This window comes from Pteronotus mesoamericanus, unplaced genomic scaffold (genome assembly GCF_021234165.1).
Source record: "Pteronotus mesoamericanus isolate MK-2021 breed Mesoamerican mustached bat unplaced genomic scaffold, CSHL_Meso_final contig_263, whole genome shotgun sequence".
NCBI lineage: Eukaryota > Metazoa > Chordata > Mammalia > Chiroptera > Mormoopidae > Pteronotus > Pteronotus mesoamericanus.
In genome coordinates this window covers 6,464,178-6,485,219 of record NW_026555112.1, presented here as the reverse complement: position 1 = coordinate 6,485,219, position 21,042 = coordinate 6,464,178, and the positions used below count along the sequence as shown (strand labels likewise).

The following is a 21,042-nucleotide window of genomic DNA, read 5'->3' as shown; positions in this document are numbered from 1 at the left end:
CTGAGGTTGGTCGTGAGCTGTTATAGCTCCTGCCTTGTTTTCTGACTTGGATCAGCACTCACTCTGGGGAAAGCCAACTGCCACACCATGAGCTCACTCAAGCAGCACTATGGAGAGATCCACGTGACAAGGAAGTGAGACCCCCTGCCAATAACTATCTGAGTGAGCCGTGGGGGAAACATATTCGCCAGGCCAGTCAGGCCTTCGATGACTGGTCTCTTAAGAGACCCTCAGCCAGAGCCATTAATTTAAGTACTCCTGGATTCCTGACTTACACTTACTGTGTGAGGTAATAAATGTTTGTTGTTTAACCTGCATAGCATGGGGGTAATTTGTTACACAGCACTAGATTATACTTAGGGAATGGTACCAGACCCAAGTTCTCCATTTGTTTTATATTCTTCAGTAAAATTTTATAGTTTTCTTCATATAGGAGCTGTCTTTCTTGATAAGTTTATTCCTAAGTAGTTTATGGGTTTAGTCTCTAATATGAATGAGACTTATTAAAAATTTCTATGTGTATGTTTTTGCAAGATGAGAGCAAGCCTAGTGGTGTTTATATATTTACCTTACAGTCAATAACTTACCAGTTTCTTGTATTTATTATGTGTATGTGTATTTCTGGGAAATGCAATCATTCCATCAGTAAGAAGGAATTTCAAAATAAAAACTTCAATTTTTCTAAAATTACTTCATTTTCTCGCCATACTGTTAGACACTCTTAAGCAGAACTGGACCGTACTGAGAACAGCGGACATCTCTGGTTCCTGATTCCTACCAAAATGGGTTTTAGTGTTTTGCTCTTTAGAATGGAAGCTGATTTTCATTTGGGTTGTTTTTGTTTGTTTGTGGGATAACTTACGAATCAGAAAACTCACTTCTTTAAATGGACAGGTTGATGTTTTAATCACCACCAAAATCAAGATCAAGAGCCTATCTATCACCCCAAAAAGTTCCCTCGTATTATTTTGAAGTCATTCTTTTATATCTTTGCTTCAGTTTAAATAAAATACATGCAATTATGATGCAACACCACTGTCTCTGCATGAATAGAGACCGTATCTACATCGCTTAACCCTACACCGCCAGCACCCTGCTTAATGCCTGGCATACACCAGATCGTCAACACTTACCAAGTTAATAAATGAATGAATGAGTGAACCAATCAACTAAACAACGAATTCACCCTGGTGCTCAGCCCCAAGCCTTCATGCTCCCTGATACCAACTTCCTTCCTGCTGTGATCTCCCACATTCTGCCTGACTCCTCACTGCCAGACTACACCTGTCTGTACCAGGGAAGCGATCCACTGTCCCTAACGGCAGCCCTTTGCTTATCTGGTTTTTTTCTTCCAAGAAGAAGATTAAAAACAACAATAACAAACCAACCAAGGGAGCTGTTCCCAGTACAAACCATGGACATATAATGTCAGAAGAGACAAATTAAAATTAGGAAGCAAGGGAATCAGGTCCTAAGGTATTCAATCTTAATGTTCAATCTGGAGTTCAAGTTCTGAAGGTGCTACACAAGATGGGCACTCATGATAAAATCATGGGTCAAAAGTGACAAGAGTTGGAGAAGCCAGGTGAGAAACAACAAGGCTGGAAACTGAGTAAGCCCCCCATTCCTTTTACAGGGTGCATAGACAGGGAGCCTGTCTTAAAGGGGCAGAGGCGAGCCGGACAACATCCAGCCATCTTTTTCCGCTAGTCTACTGCGTGTGTTCTGTCTGCCTCATAAGTTCCCTCCATCACCTGCAGAAAACTATACCCACAAATAATGGATCTATTTTGGAGGGCATGTCTCATTCTCAGTTCTCTCCAGGTGCAGCACAAACTACCCGCCACTGAGCAATTAAGGATGGAATTTGCAGTTCCAAAACTGGTTGCTTACTTTTCAGAGCTAGAGAAAAATGTAAAGGAGTTGAGCTGAGAAATGCAGTAAAGTCAAAGAATTCATCTTTTTCTAAATATAAAAAATGAACAAGAGGGAGCCCCCTTTGACTTGCTGGATAGGATGCTGACCAATTCATGAATCGCTTAAAAATGGTTAAATCTTCAAAACAATAAACAGGAGTTAAAACATACAAAAATGCAATTCTGAGATTTCTGAATGTAATTCATACCCTAGTATACTTTTTTAAAAGATGCAAGCACAGAGGCATTTTTAAAAAAGCTCTGTAAACTACCTTTTTTTCCTACTATTAATAAATGTAGGTAATTTGGGCAGATGTAAATAAGGCACCACCACAATGTGTAAACACCAACCACAGAATTAAGACTGTCAAACCTAAATAGGGGAAGTTCTAAAAGATTATGATAGACCCTTATGGAAAAGCTTGTCTTCAGGAATTTGGGTGATTACCTGAAAACAAATTCGAAGTTCAATTTTCCTGGCAATAAGAAAGGGAGTGTTTCTGTTGGAAACAAACGTGGGTCGAGGTGAGAGGCATGCAAAGACTAATTTAGAGACAGAACATATGCACAAAGGCACAAGCTGAACGTGAGGGACTTCCCTTACAGGAAAGACACCTGGTGTTTTATGTGTCTTTCTGAACGCTGAGTATTTCTATGAAGTTACAAAGCTGCACCTCCCTCCCTCATTTTGCAGCCCCACAGGTTTTGCTTTCAAATACCTGCAGGTGTATCCTCCTGCACTCGTTAAACTGAGACTTTTTTTTTCTTTATCTGTGTTAGACCGGACTTCACGACCATGCTCTCCTCCTGACTTACAGAAGGGACCCTAGGACCCCCGGGTCACCGCTTTTGAATTTTATGAGGAAGTCGAGGGCATCAAAGTTGCTCGCAATTTCAAAGGATAAAGAGAAAAGAAAAGCCCCACTACCTTCTTCTGTAAACCAGTAAGGCCTCGGGATTCCGGCAGCAGAACATGCAGAGGAAGTAAAGGCTCAGGCTGCCCAAGTGACTCACGAAAAGCCGTATTTGGAAACCCGCGCTTCCAAACGACAGGCGAAACCCAGACTCCGAGAGTCAGACTCGCGTAACACTGGCCGGCCCTGACCCAGGTGTGGCTGCTTCCTAAGGCTTTGTACACTGGAGAATCCTAGAATAGGTACAGATCACTACTGCAATTAGAACAAAATGTAAATTCTAAAGAATGCAGCCCACTGCTCTTGCAAAGACTTGCTGGGAACGTGCAAGAAGAAAGGGCCAAACTACGCAGCGGGTCAAAGACTACGATTCCCAGCATTCAATGCAGCGTACCTTAGTACGTTGCATGCCGGGAACTGCAATTACCCCTCCCCGCCAACACAACTCTCCCATCTAAGAGCACTCCGGGTATTTTCATCCTCTCACGTGTGTCTCTTTTCCGAGATGACTGCCAAATATAAAGCTGACTGAGAAAAGTCGCCCTGGAATCCTCCCAATGAGACTTCACGCGTAAAATGGGGAAAGGTGAGGAACGCGTTGCCATGGCTACCGTTCCCCTGGTCACAGAATAAACGCGCTCTAGGATCCGGAAGTAGTTCCTCTGCGACCTCTCCGAAAAGAGGAATGTGTTCTGAGCTTACGTTTATTGGACGGTTTCCCATAGGGGCCAAAGCTTCCCAGGCAAAGGGGCGGTCCCGCGTGAGAGGGGCCCGCGGAGCCATTTGATTGGAGAAAAGAGGCTACGAAAGACCAATCGGAAGGAGCCACGCTTCGGGCATTGGGCACCGCACCTGGACAGCTCCGATTGGTGCACTGAGGTCCCCTCCTCGAATCCCCATTGGGTACAGAGAGTGCGTGGTGCGGCACGATTGGTAGGTTCATGTTTCCCGTCCTCCGCCCTCTAGAAGTGGGGTGAAAAGCGGCCGGACTTGCTCGAGGGTAGTGGGCGGACCGTGCGGCGTGAGGTGTGAGGTTCTGAGCCCAGGGGTGGCGGGACTTAGGCGGCTCCTGCGACTAAAAGGGACTTGAGACTCGTCGGCCGCGCGACATGAAGGCCCTGTGGGTGCTGGGCCTCTGCTGCGTACTGCTGACCTTCGGTGAGTGATCGTGGAGGAGCGGGCACCCCAGATGCCCCCCCTCATCAAGCGCGGCCTCTTCTCGAAGGTTCTTGGGCCGTTGAACCTGCGAGGGGGATAAAATAACAGGGACTGAGCTGGCCGGGGGGGGACCATCACCTTTCCTCGAAAGAGGCACCGAGGCTTTCATTTACTGTTTCTGCTCTGGAAAGGGGAAAAAAAAAAAAAAACGGAGTTATTTAAATCCCTATAGATCTCCTAGTATCCGCGCCTGGAGGTGGGGCCCTTTTCGAGCTCTCGCTACCCCTAGAGCATTGCGGATGCCCAGTCGCAAGGACTTGCAGGCTCCTCAACCTTTGTCCATTGGTGCTTGAAGACCCCCCCGTCCCCATGTCCTCCGGATTCCTGGCGAGCGCGCGTTTCCTTTCTTAGGTGCTGGTCTGGGGAACGTGGAGTCCTGGACTATGGCAAAGGCAGTCCGCGTGTCTGATTACGTGTGTGCTTCAGTGCCTTAACATCTCAGAATCTTCTAACATCTCTTCGCCTGCGCAGGCCCCTGGGCCCAATTTCAGTTCCCCTCGCCAAAGGTTGCATAAAATCCTGTCTGTATTCTGACCTGTGATTTTGAAGGCCTGAGTTTTGGCACGGTCAGTTTGGAGGCCTTGCCTTGGCCAGCGCACCACACGTGAATGTGGAAGGGGCCTGGTATCAAATCTGCTAAATGCGATAAAGCAGCGAGGGTGGCTCTATAGAAACGATGATTGCCTCCGAATTGCAGAACCTGCTGGGGAACCTCAGTATCGAGCTTAAATAAGAAATAGGCAGACTTGGATTTACACTGGGTATTTAAACCGGTGGATCCATTCTCCCATCCCCATGTCCGGTACTTACCAAGTGAATTTTGCAACCCCTCCCCTTGCTCTGTTTATTTGCCTTTTGAGAACTACACGAAGCAACGAGGTTTTAAGAGGGTTTCATTGTTAAATCTTCCTCCAGGGTCGGTGCGAGCTGATGATGAAGTCGGTGCTGGTGGCACAGTAGAAGAGGACCTGGGTAAAAGCAGAGAAGGCTCAAGGACAGATGATGAAGTAGTACAGAGGTTTGTGTTCATTTAAAACTACAGATAAGCCCTCTGAACACTGGAATACAGTAACTTCATTTGTCTCTCCAGAAGTCCAGATGAAGTAAATTTAAATAGCTAAAAAATGCTCGGGGGAAAATGTAGCAAGTGTGTGCACACCTAAGTACCTCCTCACTTGTCCCTGAAAATGGTCAAACTTGAATGAGTTCCTTTGAAAACTATTTTGATAACTATGTTGCAGAATACTAGCATTATAACCTTGTTAAGACTTTAGGAAATACTTCAGTTGAACAATGTTTTAAAATTTGGCCTCTTGGGACTTAGTTTTGTAGCCCTGTAGAGGCCAAAGCTTCCTGGGGCAGTTCCACCTGAGAGGGAACATAAATGAATATGACTTTGCTTTTTAGTGGAAGAAAGTTGAGTTTATTTTTCTGACAAAGAACTGAATATTTACAACTCAGTGTGAAAGGTAACTTACTACTGTGATAAAATAACAATGAGATGGTAGCTTAATGATGTTTTATAAAGGTCTCCATTTTACCTTTAAGACCATCTTAAGAGACCACTGCGCCCTCATCACAGGTTCTGTATTTTTAGAGGAATGAAGAGATGCAATATTTATTTATCAAATTTACTTACTTAGAGAAGAAGAAGCTATTCAGTTGGATGGATTAAATGCGTCACAAATAAGAGAACTTAGAGAGAAATCAGAAAAGTTTGCCTTCCAAGCTGAAGTAAACAGAATGATGAAACTTATCATCAATTCATTGTATAAAAATAAGGAGGTAAGCAACATGTGGCTAGGATAATTTTTTCCTCTATGGTAGCATACTTGTTGACTTTCATATTTCATAGTAAATATACTTAAGTAGTAATTCTAAATAAGTAGTTAGTGAAGTGTAAATACCTAGTACTGTATGTACAAGAATTGCTACTAGATACAGTGTGTGTGGTGTGATGGTGGGTGGGGATTGTTAGACACTTTCCCTTCCCTTCCCTTTCCTTTCCCCTCCAAATATGTTCATGGCCTGCTAAACAGCTGAGAGTCTTTAAGGACCATAACTAACCAAGCTTCACGTGTTGCATACCTAAAGCTCACCAGTAGAATAATGTTACTGTTCTTACCAGTTCAAGTATCCCTTCTGGTTGCTATAGTCCGTCATGTAAAGAACTGTACCTCCTTTACCAAGAAAGTCAAGTCACCTCTTTACCATAAAATGGTTTTTTTCAGAGTACAGAGGAGAAATAAAATGAGTTTGACATTAAATTTAATGTCTTATGTTATCTTGAGGCCAATATAACTATATTAAATTTGGCTTCCAATTAGATTTTCCTGAGAGAACTGATTTCAAATGCTTCTGACGCCTTAGACAAGATAAGGCTAATATCACTGACTGATGAAAATGCTCTTTCTGGAAATGAAGAACTAACTGTAAAAATTAAGGTAAGCTTAAAACTTCTTTTAAAATAAAAAGAATCCTTAGCGGTAAGAATTCATATCAGTCGAGGTAAACAAGGTTATGCTGCAGTAACAAATAATCCCCCCTCCCCAAAATCTCAGGGAATTAAATGAAGCATCAGGAAAATATGGCCTGTGGGCCAAATCCAACTTGCTGCCTGTTTTTATAAACAAAGTTTTATCAGAACATTGCCATGCCTGCTTGTTCATTTTCTATGACTGCTTTTGTGCCACATGGCAGATTTGAGTAGTTGTAACAGACCACATAACCCAAAAGGCCTAAAATATTTACTGTCTGGCCCTTTCAAAGAAAAGTTTGCCACCCTCTGGCTTAAATCCATCATAGGCTGCCTGTGGCCTTTGCTTTGTATCATCCTCACTCCAGGCCACAGTTTGATAGAGCAGCCACCTCCCAAAGTGTAGCTGGTTGCCATGCCTGTAGAGAGAGCTTGGAGGGTCTTACATCAATTAAAGGCTCCACCCTGAAAGCCACATGCTCACTTGCAACTTACTGACCAAAACTACTGATAGAACTACCCAACCATAAATAGAGGAAACATATTCCTATTATGTTTCTGGAAGATGGAGAGTTGGGAATAATCAATGAAGAACATTGATCATCACAGATTCCAAATACAGAAATGATTTAAGTTTTGAATTTTTATTTTCTATCAAAGAAATAGGCAAAACATAAAATTTTATTTTTCCTGAATATTTTCTTCAAAAACAACTTGTTTAGTCTTTCTCTGTCCTTTGACATTAGGTCAGTCTCTGCCCTCTTTCTTTTGATATTTTTCTCAAACTGAACTTAAAATTATTCTCTCTAAAGAAAGAGGCTTATACTAAAGAGGTGCATTTTCTCAAAAAGTCATAAAATACTACATGGAGGAAAATACCTCAATTTAGTTTTCTGTATCAGAATTGAGGTTGTCCAAAGCTAGGAGTTTTTCAATATATAGCTCAGTATTTACCTGTCATACCATGAGAACTAAGCAAATATAACTGTATCTTGTTTTTGTCTTTCCTTTAGTGTGACAAGGAGAAGAACCTGCTACATGTCACAGACACTGGTGTGGGAATGACCAGGGAAGAGTTGGTTAAAAACCTTGGTACCATAGCCAAATCTGGGACAAGCGAGTTTTTAAACAAAATGACTGAAGCACAAGAAGATGGTCAGTCAACTTCTGAATTGATTGGCCAGTTTGGTGTTGGTTTCTATTCTGCCTTCCTTGTAGCAGATAAAGTTATTGTCACATCAAAACACAACAACGATACCCAGCACATCTGGGAATCTGACTCCAATGAATTTTCTGTAATTGCTGACCCAAGAGGAAACACTCTAGGACGGGGAACGACAATTACGTGAGTGTTACTAATCCTTCGTGATAATTAATAGTCGGAGTGAGAATCTTGACTGTCCAGTTTGGGCGCTCTGAGCAGATGGCGTGTTCTGGGCCTTAATTTTCTTGCCTATAAACTGAGGAAAATGGATTGTTCTCACCACTTGAAGAATGTTTTGAGGACTTGCTAAGAGCCAGACACAAAGATTTAATGATGGCTGCTGTACATAGAGGACATATAAGTAGGTGAAGTTAGCTCTTCCAGGGCAGGAGGCAAATTGGAGGCCTCCCAGAGAAGTGGCTTGGTCCAAGTTTTCCAGGGAAACGAGTTAGAAAGGTAGCCTCAGTCTGTGGAGCATTATGGATAAAGGTGTGGAAGAACAGCGTGTTCCCAGAATTAGTTTTCCAAGGATGCAAAGACTCTTGGTGACCTTTGAAAAGATTCAAGATCTGTGGTAGGAACTGGGGTTGGGATGGGTTGCAGAGATTAAAGGCTTGAAGAAACAAAATTTGTTGGAAGAAAATGTCTCACTTAAGGAAAATCGGAAATTACAGAATTCTGACTGGAATTCATTTTAAGCCAATAATTATAGCTTGTTTGGATGAGACAGATCTTATGCCCAGTGTCACTTGGTGCCTCTAACAGCACCATGAGGTCGACAGGGCAGCTTTTTTCCTAGAGGTCGATAGACTTGGTCGGGCCTGCTAAGTGAAAATACGCCTGAGGCCTTGCTTCCCTCCCGCCCCCCACCACCGCCTTAATTCAGTTTTAAATTTTCTTAACATTGAATAATCAAGTAGGAAAGAAGCATATATGTATCATTTTGACCACTTATCTTCATCCCAAAATGTAACATTTCCTGTCTTTTTGATCAAAGGTGTTCCTTTAATGAAGGCTAATTAAAGGACTGTATTTTAGCGTTTTTACCATATATTCGTCCCAACTTACCTTTCCCTGTCTTGTTGTTAACACTGACATCTCCTGGTCTCATTAGGAGGTCTTACTAACAGTCATACCCCAGTTCCCTCTCTCATTAAGTGTTAAGAATGTAGGGAAATCACATCTCTTAACTAGAAAGACAAAGAAAATGATGTCCCAAGAGGTGCTGAGGTTCTGGGGAGCTGAGAGACAGGCATGATTACCTAGAAGTAAGCTTTATGAAAGCAAACATTTTGTTGACTGCTCTGTTCCCAGAGCCTAACACTTGATGGCAAATATTTGTGTGAATGAAGAGGTAATCAGGATAGTTTCATACAGGTAGCATGGATGTCTGATAAGTAAATGAAACTTTACAAAAGGTTCTGCTTTCCCCGGGCAAAATTGCGTCTCTTCTTCAAGTCTTCCTACCCTACCATTCATTCAACAGATGCTCATTTGAGTGCCTATTAGCTGCCAGGGTTTAAGGCTGCAAGTGGAGAATAAACCAGATGCAGGCCCTGCTTTCACGTGGCTCATTATAAGGGGGAAAAAAACGTTAAGTCATTTCAGAGTGGCAAATGCAAGAAAAGCCAGAAGGCCTTTCTGAAAGAGTGGTAAATGCAGATATTCCAGGCAGCATGTTTGAAAGTTTCAGAGGCAAGAGGCCCATTTGAGGAACTAAAAGTCTAGAGTGGTCAAAAGAAAATGGAGAGTGGAAGTCAGGATCCTGCCCTACATATATGACTTCATCTCTCTTCGTTCCCCTAAATTAGTCTCTGTTGTGCCCTCATGAGAAATTTTGTGAGGGTTAAAAGAGACCATGAAATATGATTGCTTCTGTCCCTACAACAATGAGGGCAGTATTCTACATTTTTCCCTAATGCTGGTCCCCACATGTGATCCCTCATCTTGCCTCCTCAGAAACTAAGCCTAAATTAATTCCTGCCCTGTCTTTTAAAGTCAGCCTTTCCCACACACAACTGCCTCTTTTCCTATGCAAGTGGAAGCATGTTCTGGTCCCTGGGGTAGGGGGAAGGCAGGTGGTGCCCTCCTCCCTCCTGTCAGGCTCACACTCTATTTCTGTACCCCCTCCACAGTTGAGCTTAAAGAGTACGCTTGCCTTTGCGCCTTCACTTTGTCATGACTTGGCCCACTGTATTTCTACTTCATCTGCCACCTTTCCATTGAAATACTTCACCCGTAATCCTTGTTGCTAAACCAAATGGGTTCAGGCATTTTTTTCATTGAGATTGCTCCAGCAGTAGATTCTCCCTTTTTCTAAGGTTTTCTGTGGTGGTCTACCGAATTGGCTTTTTGCTACCCACTCCTTAAGATAATCCACTACCTAGTTTCCAAGACCCTACATATCTTTCTATATTTCTTTTGCCCATTTCTTAAATGTTGATATTCTTTTTATTTGAAAGTTGAGTTTCGGCCCTTTTCTCATCATCCTTGGTGTTCATAAGTTAATCTTAACCACTGTCATGGATTCAGTTTCCATATTTTTCTCATGATTCTCAAATCTATATTCAGTGTCTACACCAGAAGTCAGCAAACTTTAATTTTTAAAAATTCAGCCTATGGACTATAGAATCTGTCACATACCACAACTCTGCTATTGTAGCTGAAAGCAACCTTAGACAATATGTGATGAGGTCATGTCCCTGTAAAATTTCTTACAGGTGCCAGCTGTACATAGTTTGTGAACTCCTAGATCTCACAAATGAGCACTCTTCCTATATCTAATTGCCATTTAAATATCTCTTACTATGTCAAACCATCAGCTTCAGCTTGCATCCAGAAATTGGAATCTTGACCTGACGGGTATGGCTAAGTGGAATGGATATCCTTTCTGCAAACCGAAGGGTAGCCAGCTTGATGCCTGGGTTGTGTGTTGGGTCCCCTGTTGGGGGCATGTGAGAGGCAAACAATCGATGTTCTCTCCCTCTCCTCCCTCCCTCCCCCTCTTCCTAAAAATAAATAAAATCAAAATTAAATTCTTCCCCAACCCAGCATCTTTAAGATGTATTCTGCTCTCAGACTAGAGACTTAGTCACCTCACTAGGCTGTCATATACACTGTCTGTCTGCTTATTGGCAAATGCTACTAAACTTTTTGTCAGGTAAGAAACCATGGGTTCAATATGCTTCCTTTTTATTGGAAGCCCAAACATCAAGTTAAGGGCCAGCTACTGTGTTTGAGCATATGTTGTGATATTTTTGGTGGGTACGGGTAAGGATTTGCAGAACGGACAGTAAGGAAGGAGAGGACGCAATGCTACAATTTTTGGTATTGGAGTTGGCTAAACCGGTGCTGTCCAGTAGAGCTCTGGTGGAAATGTTCTGTCTCTTCATTGTCTAATATGGCTTGGATGGTGCAGCATAACAGTAGTTCAGATTAATTTTCTATCTTTTAAGGAACGTGTTTTTATTAGGGGTTCACTCTCTATAATAATCATTTGATTTTTAGATGAACTTTCAGAGTACATATAATTCTACTTTTCTCCAGAATGTTTTCTCACCTTGAGCTATCTTAAGATTTCAGTTCTTCAAATGAAAAAACCCAATATATTTAGAAGGTTGGGAACATTTTTGTTTTCTACTTGGAACTAAGGATAGTCTCCACTTGAGGGAATGCAAGGAAGATTCTTTCTTTTACTATACCCATCTTTGGTATATTTGACTCATAACACGTATTGGTGATGAGAGTTCTTAACATGAGTAACAGGATAACTTGGACTAAACAGAACTACTGGCTATTAGCATTGTCATGAAGGTGAATTTATAGTCAACTCTTCTAAACCATGGATGTGTCTCTATAAATGTCTTATTTCCTTTGCAGCCTTGTTTTAAAAGAAGAAGCATCTGATTACCTTGAATTGGATACAATTAAAAATCTCGTCAAAAAGTACTCACAGTTCATAAACTTCCCTATTTATGTGTGGAGCAGCAAGGTAAATCTATATTGCTAAAAATTTATGTATTACCTTGGCACATATTTAGTATGTAAAGAAAGTTAAATGTGTTTTCCCCCCCAGTTCAGGATATTTGGGCTTTTTTATACTGAATACCTTTTTTTTTTTTTTTTTTGAGCTGTCATTTTGCTTCATATTCTATAGATGAAATCAGAATCATTAAAGAAATGAGTTTAACCATAGTTCTACTTTCTACTTCAACAGACTGAAACTGTTGAGGAACCCATGGAAGAAGAAGAAGAAACAACAAAAGAAGAAAAAGAAGAATCTGATGATGAAGCAGCAGTAGAAGAGGAAGAAGAAGAAAAGAAACCAAAAACTAAAAAAGTAAGTCTAGTTTATGTCCCCACTTAAAATATTGTTCAGAATATATTAGAAAAACACAAAAACCTAAGTATGCGCTGATTTGAGGCAAACTTCAGTTCTTCAAGGTTGTCTTTTTCCAAATGGTAAGTCCATCTTTTAAAAACGAGGAACGAGGACTGTGTTATTTTTTTCCCCCCTTCTGAAACGTTGTAAGTAACAAACCCAGTTCATTTTTATAAGAGTTTTCTGACTTCTATATATTGCTCAGGACTGATGGCTTATAATATATTTTGAATTTTAAAATCTTTAAAAAAGTGTTCTACATCTTCTTTTGTGATGTAGGTATTAGCTATAAAAATAGATCCCTGGCCTGTTCAGGAAGCAGAGTAGGTAGAAGTTATGGCTGTGAGTTTGGGTAATATTTATTGTAAGATGTTGAATTTCTATAAGTTATGAAATATATAATAACATATATCCTTTTAACCTCAAACCTATTTTCAAGAAGTAACATTTTAGCTAAATATAATGGGGAAAAGGGCCTTTTTATATTGAATATCAGTCTTAAATGTGATTTTTTTTTTTTACATTTTTTTATATAGTTGGCAGAAACTACAGCTGATATAGATTAGAGGTATTTTTTGGTTCCTCCCATGTTCTCTTCTGAAATGTCCTAAAGCCATGGTTTCCACTAGTGTAACTGCTGGGAGAAACTAATTAACACTATTTACTTCAGGTTGAAAAAACTGTCTGGGATTGGGAACTGATGAATGATATCAAACCAATATGGCAGAGACCATCAAAGGAAGTAGAAGATGATGAATATAAAGCTTTCTACAAATCATTTTCAAAGGTAAATATTACTTACAATAATGTGATAATAGAAACTTACTAAATTCCAAAATAAGTTTAAAGCAATTTATAACTTTACAGTTGGTTTCCTTTTTAATCCTGTGCATTTTATATTATGCATTAAAAAAAAAAATCACTCTGAGAAGAAATCTATAGGCGTCACCAGATTGCCAAGGAGTCTGTGTTACAAAAAAGATAATACCTCCATGGGTGTTTGATTTCCACTGTAAAACCCATAAAACAAAGTTGTATTATTAGTGGCTTTTAACATAATCCTTAAAGAGCTTGTTTACAACAACATTAAACAATTAACAGTGAGATCACATGCCTAGGGTAGGAATAATTACTAACTTTTTCCTTTTACTGATCCTCTCTTGTAACTTTTAAGAATCCAAAACTATCGCAGATTAAGATTGTTTCAACATGTTTCCCTAAACCGCATTTTGTACAAAATAGTTTAATGGACTTAGCATGGCAACATAAAACTTAATATTCTATGATTGTATTTGTTCTTTACTCTTTAATTCTGTCTGATTTTTTACTTAATCTTTGTTTTTCTTACCTTAACATCCAACCATCCTTAAGTTTTACCTCTGAAAAATTTTCTTTGGTTCTCTGAAGTCCTACTAGTGTATATAAAGGTATTTTATCTAGGGCAGTTGTATTAGAATTATAATGTGAGCCACATCATGTTATCTTAAATATTTTTAGAAGTCACATTAAATTTAAAAAGTAGAAACAAGTGAAGTTAATTGTTAGTAATATATTTAACCCAATGTACCCAAAATAGTAAGATTTCAATATAAAAAATTATAATGTACTTTTTGGGGTTTTTTTTGCACTGTATCTTCAAAGTGTAGTTATGTACTTTACACTTACCATCAATCACACCCCAGTTGGGACTACCTATGTAGGGAATTTCTGTCTTTATACTTCTGTAGCTACTTATGTACGTCTTTATATCTACTGCTATAGTCCAAATTCCATGGGAGAAATCTGTTCTTGAGTACTTTTTATGGTTGACCAGTACACTCATGAAATGTTATATATGATTTTGTCACTTAGGTGGGTTGCTGGTTTTCCCATCCTCTAAAACATGGGGAATCCATCCTTCCCGAGTTTAGAAGTAATGTTACTGACAATCAGCCATCAAAACAACCATGTCCAGCCAGCTAAAATTGCAATCGTAGTTGTTTCTTCTTTCTTCCAGGCCCTCCCCCACCCCTTGTTTGGAAAGGGAACTTTGTTTATTAAATGTTAAACTGAATTGCACTATGTAATAAATTGCTTAGTCTTTATACTGCTTTTTTTAATTTTTTTCGTGCCCTTTGAATAACTTAAGTACCAACTTTCCATAGGAAAGTGAAGACCCCATGGCTTATATCCACTTTACTGCTGAAGGGGAAGTTACCTTCAAGTCAATTTTATTCGTACCCACTTCTGCTCCACGTGGTCTGTTTGATGAATATGGATCTAAGAAGAGTGATTACATTAAGGTGGGTTTTTAAGTAATGTAAATGGAACTTTTAATTTGAAACTACAATTTCCAAAAAGTAACCTTTTTTTTTTCTTTTTTGTCTCTGCTTAGCTGTATGTGCGCCGAGTGTTCATCACAGACGACTTCCATGATATGATGCCCAAGTACCTTAATTTTGTCAAGGGTGTTGTAAGTATCTGAAGATTGGGAGAAAGGGCAATTAGAGTGGGGCCTATTGGTGTGGTTGGTTGGTTGGTGGTTGGTTTTGTTTTTTTTTTTCCCAGTGTTTTTATTGCTCACTGGACTTTCTTTTGCCATATGTAGGTGGACTCAGATGATCTCCCCTTGAATGTTTCCCGTGAGACTCTTCAGCAGCACAAACTGCTTAAAGTGAGTGTCTCTTGGAAAGAGACTGGCTGCTTTGCTCTTTGATTGGGCCACAGAGGACAGTGTCCATTAGTACAGTCACCAGGTTTTGAGACTAGTCATTGGCTATTCAAATGAATTTAATTTTACTCTGAAATTCTCAAATCCTGAGGCTCTGATTATTTTTCCCCTATTATATAATAAAAATTTTTCAAACATACAGAAAAGTCAAAAGATTTATATAGTGAACACACACACACAACCTGGTCTAAAGTTTATAAGATAAACATTAAAGCAGTCTTGTGACTATTTCCACTGACAATTTGGTTTCGTTCAGTCTGACATCAGAGTGCTCACCGTTCCCTGCCTCTTGTTAAATGGCAATGATAATGCCTCTCTTTGTATCTTTCACCACTACTTCCGTGCTGCCTTACATTTTGTAGGTTCCAAAAGTTTAAGATGGAGTTCTCTAATCCGTTATTCTTTAATTTTGTTTAGGTGATTAGAAAGAAGCTTGTTCGTAAAACTCTGGACATGATCAAAAAGATTGCTGATGAGAAATACAATGACACTTTCTGGAAAGAATTTGGTACCAACATCAAGCTTGGTGTGATTGAAGACCACTCAAATAGAACACGTCTTGCTAAACTTCTTAGGTTCCAGTCCTCTCATCATCCAAGTGATATTACTAGTCTAGACCAGTATGTGGAAAGAATGAAGGAGAAACAGGACAAAATCTACTTCATGGCTGGATCCAGCAGAAAAGAGGTGAGATAAACACTCCCTGTCAGGGATCGTGGTTTATAGCCGGGAAGTTATAGCCAACTCTTGAGAACCGAAAAAGAAAACTAATTGTAGTTTTGAACTGCAGTAGTTATGAGGCTTGGTCAGTCACCTGTGTTCTCTGCACCTCTTAATTCTCCACTTGTAAATGAAGTTGTTAGCACTATATAAACATAGCTACTAGAAAGAACACATAAATATACCAAGACTAGACTTAGAAAACTTAAATTCCCTTTATTTTGTAGGCCGAATCTTCTCCATTTGTTGAGCGACTTCTGAAAAAGGGCTATGAAGTGATTTACCTCACAGAACCTGTGGACGAATACTGCATTCAGGCTCTTCCTGAGTTTGATGGGAAGAGGTTCCAGAATGTTGCTAAGGAAGGAGTTAAGTTTGATGAAAGTGAGAAAACTAAAGAGAATCGTGAAGCAGTTGAGAAAGAATTTGAGCCTCTGCTCAATTGGATGAAAGATAAAGCCCTCAAGGACAAGGTATTCTTCTGGAAATTAGAAAGTGTGAAAAATTTTTCGTATCCACACTTTTCAAAAAATTGTTCTGTCAACAAATTAAACTTTGCAACTGGTTACTTTGTAACCATTAAAACTTGTCAGGACAACGTTTAATACTGTGGTTCAATTATTGGGAGGACAGGCTTAAAATTTAGGAACTACAAAGAATTAAAAGGATAATAATGGTTATTCTATATGTGGGTGCTGGGTGGTTTTTTCTTTATAATTGAAAGTTTTCTGTAGTTTAATACTGCTGTTGTAATAACTTAAATATTTATAGGTTAAGTTTAAGTCTTTTATGTTTTTAAAAGTTGATGTTTAAGTATTTTTGATTGGAAAAATTCAGATTATTAAATGACAGTGTCTCAAATAAATCTGAATGAGAGGTACTTTAATAGCCTACCTCTATGTGTGTGATCTTACGTGAACAATCCTTGGGTTGAAATGCACTTATTAAATGGCCTTAACTATTGATGTTTTTATATATCTAACTTTGGTTTCTTCTTTTAAGATTGAAAAGGCTGTGGTATCTCAGCGCCTGACAGAGTCTCCTTGTGCTCTTGTGGCCAGCCAGTATGGGTGGTCTGGCAACATGGAAAGAATCATGAAAGCTCAAGCATACCAGACAGGCAAGGACATCTCTACAAAGTAAGTGTCCCTGGGAGAGTCCCTGCGATGGTGTCAGCTCTTGTCCAGCCTTCCTATAGAAGCTGGCATTACCTTCTAAAGAACTGATGTCTTGTAAGTGTCCATTGTATGTTAGGTGGATAACAAGTTTACAAAGGGATTCTTCCTACATTAGATTGGTAAAGGGTCTTGGACGTATGATTTATTTTAAGTATTTCATGTATAAATGTAGGTTTTCATAATCTGTTACACATAAATTATCTTCTTCATTAGATTATATGCCTGGCCTGGTATCTAGACTCCTTTACATTTTTAGGTGTATGTACAGATGAGGTTAATGACAGTTTTATTACTCAAAGTAGTTAAGTCTTTTTTTAACCACCATACTCCTCCCCAAAATAGTATGCCCCACAAAATTAAAGGTAGAATACGATCTATAAGTTAACAAGTATTTTGAACTCAAAGTCCAAGTACCGGAAGTAAGTGGGTCTTTGGACCCTTTATTTTTAAGAAATATGTCAAGTTTATGTTTCATATTCATAGCAGTGGCCTTGAAAATGAGGTGTTTTTTTTTTCCTCCTGCTTTAGGGGATAATGGACAAGACAAGTCCACCTAGAATAACTTAATTCTTATTTGCTACCTAGTATCATACTTTTTTCCCCCAAAGCCTAACTTAAGGAGTCTTCACACAAATGTATTTTTAAAAATAAATATGTACATAACACACAATACTTGTATTTCATAATTAGCATGACCTATATATGTTTATACAGTAAAATGCTAAGGTGCTATCTTGCTTATATGTTTTGTTCCCTAACTCAGTTATAAACTTCAGATGAAGAAGAACAGCTTTCTGCTTACCCCATTGCAACAGTTTAATAGTCATTTAATAAATGTGTGCCTATTTTAATCATTCATTAACAGCAAGTTACCTTTCATTCAATAAATATTTGAGCACCTACTATGTTTAAACATTGATGGTCTAAAGTGGACATTACTGCTGTCTTTGTGACATTCAGACTAGTCAGGGTGACAAATCAAGTCCCAATCCCCTAAGCCCAGCAGAGATCACGGGTATACCAAGATGGGGATAGAGGAAGGTCCTCCCTGTCCTCGGCGTACAGCTGCAGGGGACAACTTACTTTAGTCACAACTAACTAAAATGCTAGAGATTATGAAGGAATGTTCAGAATTGTGAACTGAGCTCAGAGAAAAGAACCAGTTGATTTTTCTTGGAACCATATTGGTGAAAGCATCGTGAAGAAGGTATTATTTGAGCAACACCCAGAAGCTGCCTAGATGACTCAGAACTCTGGGAGACAACGCTGCAGTTAAGGTAGTGAGAATAAATTACGTGAGGATGAACAAAATATTAAATCAGCTCATCCACTGAACAGTGTTCTAGGCACTTGGGATTCATCTAACAGTGTCCATCCCCCTTTAAAAAGGGAAGCATGATGCGTCAGTATAAGTACATTGTGATTTCTTCAAGAGCTGTTCACTGTAATTATGAAAGTAATAGAAAAAAAAGTATGGACCCTAAAATTTGATGTTTGGTAATGTTCATTTTTATCCCTTAACAGTTACTATGCCAGCCAGAAGAAAACATTTGAAATCAATCCCAGACATCCGCTGATCAAAGACATGCTTCGGCGAGTTAAGGTGAGTAAATATTACAGCCATACACCTTCATCTTGAATATTTTGTACCGTTTAATAAAGTGTGATTTCTTCCATTTCAGGAAGACGAAGATGACAAAACCGTTTCAGATCTTGCAGTGGTTTTGTTTGAAACAGCAACACTGAGGTCAGGATATCTTTTACCAGACACTAAAGCGTATGGAGATAGAATAGAAAGGATGCTTCGCCTCAGTTTAAACATTGACCCTGATGCAAAGGTTTGTATTCCTGAACTTCCCTTTTTTTCCTTTTTTTTTTTTTTTTTTTTAAATAAGAATAGTCTTCCCATGATTAAGATTGATAAAGCTCTGAAAATTTGGACTAATTTCTGCTTTTTAGAAATAATTTACTTTTTTACTTTTATTTTTTTTAATTTATTAATTTTTAGAGAGAAAGAAAGAGTCAATTTGTTGTTCCATTTATTTATGCATTCATTGGTTAATCTTGTATGTGCCCTGACCAGGGATTGAACCTGCAACCTGGGCATAGTGGAACAATGCTCTAACCAGCAGAGCTACCCAGCCAGGGCTAGAAATAATTTAGTAAATGTTTGAATCCCCAGTATCATGTGCTGTGCTAGAAATTAAATAAATTCTCTGTTTGCCTGCTGTTTTTTTAATTTTCCATTGTTTGCTTGGCTGTTAACTCTAATTGGAAGATTGTGAAATCAGTTGATCTTACACATTAAAATTGGCAAAGTGAAAACAGATCAATTAATGGGCTCATAAATGTTGCCCTTAGGTCGAAGAAGAACCAGAAGAAGAACCTGAAGATACAACAGAGGACACCACAGAAGATACAGAGCAAGACGAAGAAGAGGAAGTGGATGCCGGAACAGATGAAGAAGAACAAGAAACAGCAGAGGTATAGCAAATCAAGGATGGGACTTGCATTCTTAGTTCTGGCAAAGTTAGGACTGTGTAATGTAGAGAAGTCAGACTTACAGAAATGGGCATCTCATGTGAAATTTAAAAGCTGAGCAAATCATTTTTTTTCTTTAAATAAAGTATATTCTTTGATATTCCTACTTCTTTTATTCCTTTATTGTAGACATCCATTCCTGATGTTTTTAAACAGATTTTTTTCCTCAGCCCACAATGCTTCTATACTTTGCCATTTGCTCTGCCTTACTATATAGTAACAGGTAACATTAGGATGTTTTAAATTTTCATTTTGTTCAGGGACCATTGATCTTGCTGGTGAGTACTAAATTACTAATATTTTTCACAGATTAGCAAAGTGAGGTTTTAGCCTACAGCTGAAATAATAGAAACAGGCTTGACTCATTCTTTTTTGGGTTGTTTTTTTTTTTCCATACACTAACCTGTGAGCTAAGGGTCTTATTTCTGCTGACTTTTAATGTCTTCTGATTTTTATTTTCACAGAAATCTACAGCTGGAAAAGATGAATTGTAAATTACACTCTTCACCATTTGGACCGTGTGTGGAGAGGGAATGTGAAATTAAGTCATTTCTTTTGGGAGAGACTTGTTTTGGATGCTCCCCCCAGCTCCCTTTTCCCCTGCACTGTAAAATGTTCGAATTGTGGGTCACAGGAAGAGGGTTTTTTAGTTGAATTTTTTTTTTAACATTCCTCATGAATGTAAATTTGTACTATTTAACTGACTATTCTTGGTGTAAAATCTTGTCATGTGTATAAAAATAAAAAAGATCCCAAATACTCAGTGTCTTGCCTATCCTGGTTTTTTTGTTTTTTAATTTAAAAATATATAGCCCTGACCAGCATAGCTCAGTTAGTGGGGCACATTCACCTGTAGTGAGGGTTAGGACTGAAACATCTTTTGGGATGGACACAATTCAACCCATAACAATGCTCACTTAAGTTTTTCAGTTATCTTTGTATTTCATAAGAAAAATTAAATGCTAATATGGTTCCTCAAAATTGGGGGTAAAGAATTTGTGACAGTCCAAGTCATAATTGTTAGAATTTTGTTAGGTACACAATTCCAGAAGAACTTAACACTTTAAATATTCCACCTCAATTCAACTTAATCTGTTAAGAAAGACTACTTTCTATTTTTTAATCTTTATTGAATTTACTGGAGTTAATAAATCCCACATTTGTTAATAAAATTATATAGGTTTTGAGTGTACAATTCTGTAAGACATCATCAGTATTACGTGTCTACCATCCAAAGTCAAGTTTCTATAACCCCACTTTACCCTCTACCTCCCCCTTTTCCTCTTGTAATCACCATACTGCACAGTGTCTGTGAGGGGTGGTTATTTTGTTTGTTTGGTTTTTGCTTACTCTCTTGAACGTTTTTTACAAAGCCCCCCTCTAACAGCTGTTAGTTTCCTGTACCTATGAGTATGGTTCTATTTTTTTTATTTTGTTCATTGGATTCCATAAATAAATGAAATCATATGGTATTTGTCTTTCTCTGACTGGCTTATTTCACAGCACAATACTTTCCAGGTCCATCCATACTGTAGCAAAAAGTCAGATACCCTTTTTTATAGCTGAGTAGTAGTTTATTGTGTAAATGTACCACAGGTTTTTGTAATCTACTCATTTATTGATGGGCACTAGGGCTGCATCCAAATCTTGGCTATTGTAAATAATGCTGCAATAAACATAGGAGTGCATAATATTCTTTTGAATCAGTGTTTGAGTTAACTTCAGCTGAATTCCCAGAAGTGAAATCTGGGTCATAAGGCAGTTCCATTTTTTAATTATTTGAG

The 21,042-nt window shown here is 38.8% G+C and overlaps 1 protein-coding gene across 1 annotated transcript; it reads left to right on the top strand.

The window, feature by feature from the left end:
- Positions 1–3,789: 3,789 nt before the first annotated feature.
- HSP90B1 (heat shock protein 90 beta family member 1) lies at positions 3,790–20,650 on the top strand. The gene is made up of 18 exons (XM_054574615.1): positions 3,790–3,988; positions 4,964–5,066; positions 5,692–5,833; positions 6,376–6,492; positions 7,538–7,869; positions 11,608–11,719; positions 11,945–12,067; positions 12,780–12,896; positions 14,254–14,391; positions 14,484–14,561; positions 14,697–14,762; positions 15,237–15,506; positions 15,767–16,012; positions 16,542–16,678; positions 18,242–18,320; positions 18,400–18,555; positions 19,079–19,201; positions 19,723–20,650. Exons 1-18 carry the CDS (start codon positions 3,940–3,942, stop codon positions 19,750–19,752), a joined length of 2,418 nt encoding a protein of 805 aa, XP_054430590.1. The 5' UTR covers positions 3,790–3,939; the 3' UTR covers positions 19,753–20,650.
- Positions 20,651–21,042: the final 392 nt, after the last annotated feature.

Coding starts and splice junctions, on each gene's coding strand:
- HSP90B1 (XM_054574615.1), top strand. CDS start 3,940: ATGAAGGCCCTGTGGGTGCTGGGCCTCTGCTGCGTACTGCTGACCTTC. Junction 7,870..11,607: donor GGACGGGGAACGACAATTAC/GTGAGTGTTACT, acceptor TTTCCTTTGCAG/CCTTGTTTTAAAAGAAGAAG. Junction 16,679..18,241: donor GGCAAGGACATCTCTACAAA/GTAAGTGTCCCT, acceptor ATCCCTTAACAG/TTACTATGCCAGCCAGAAGA.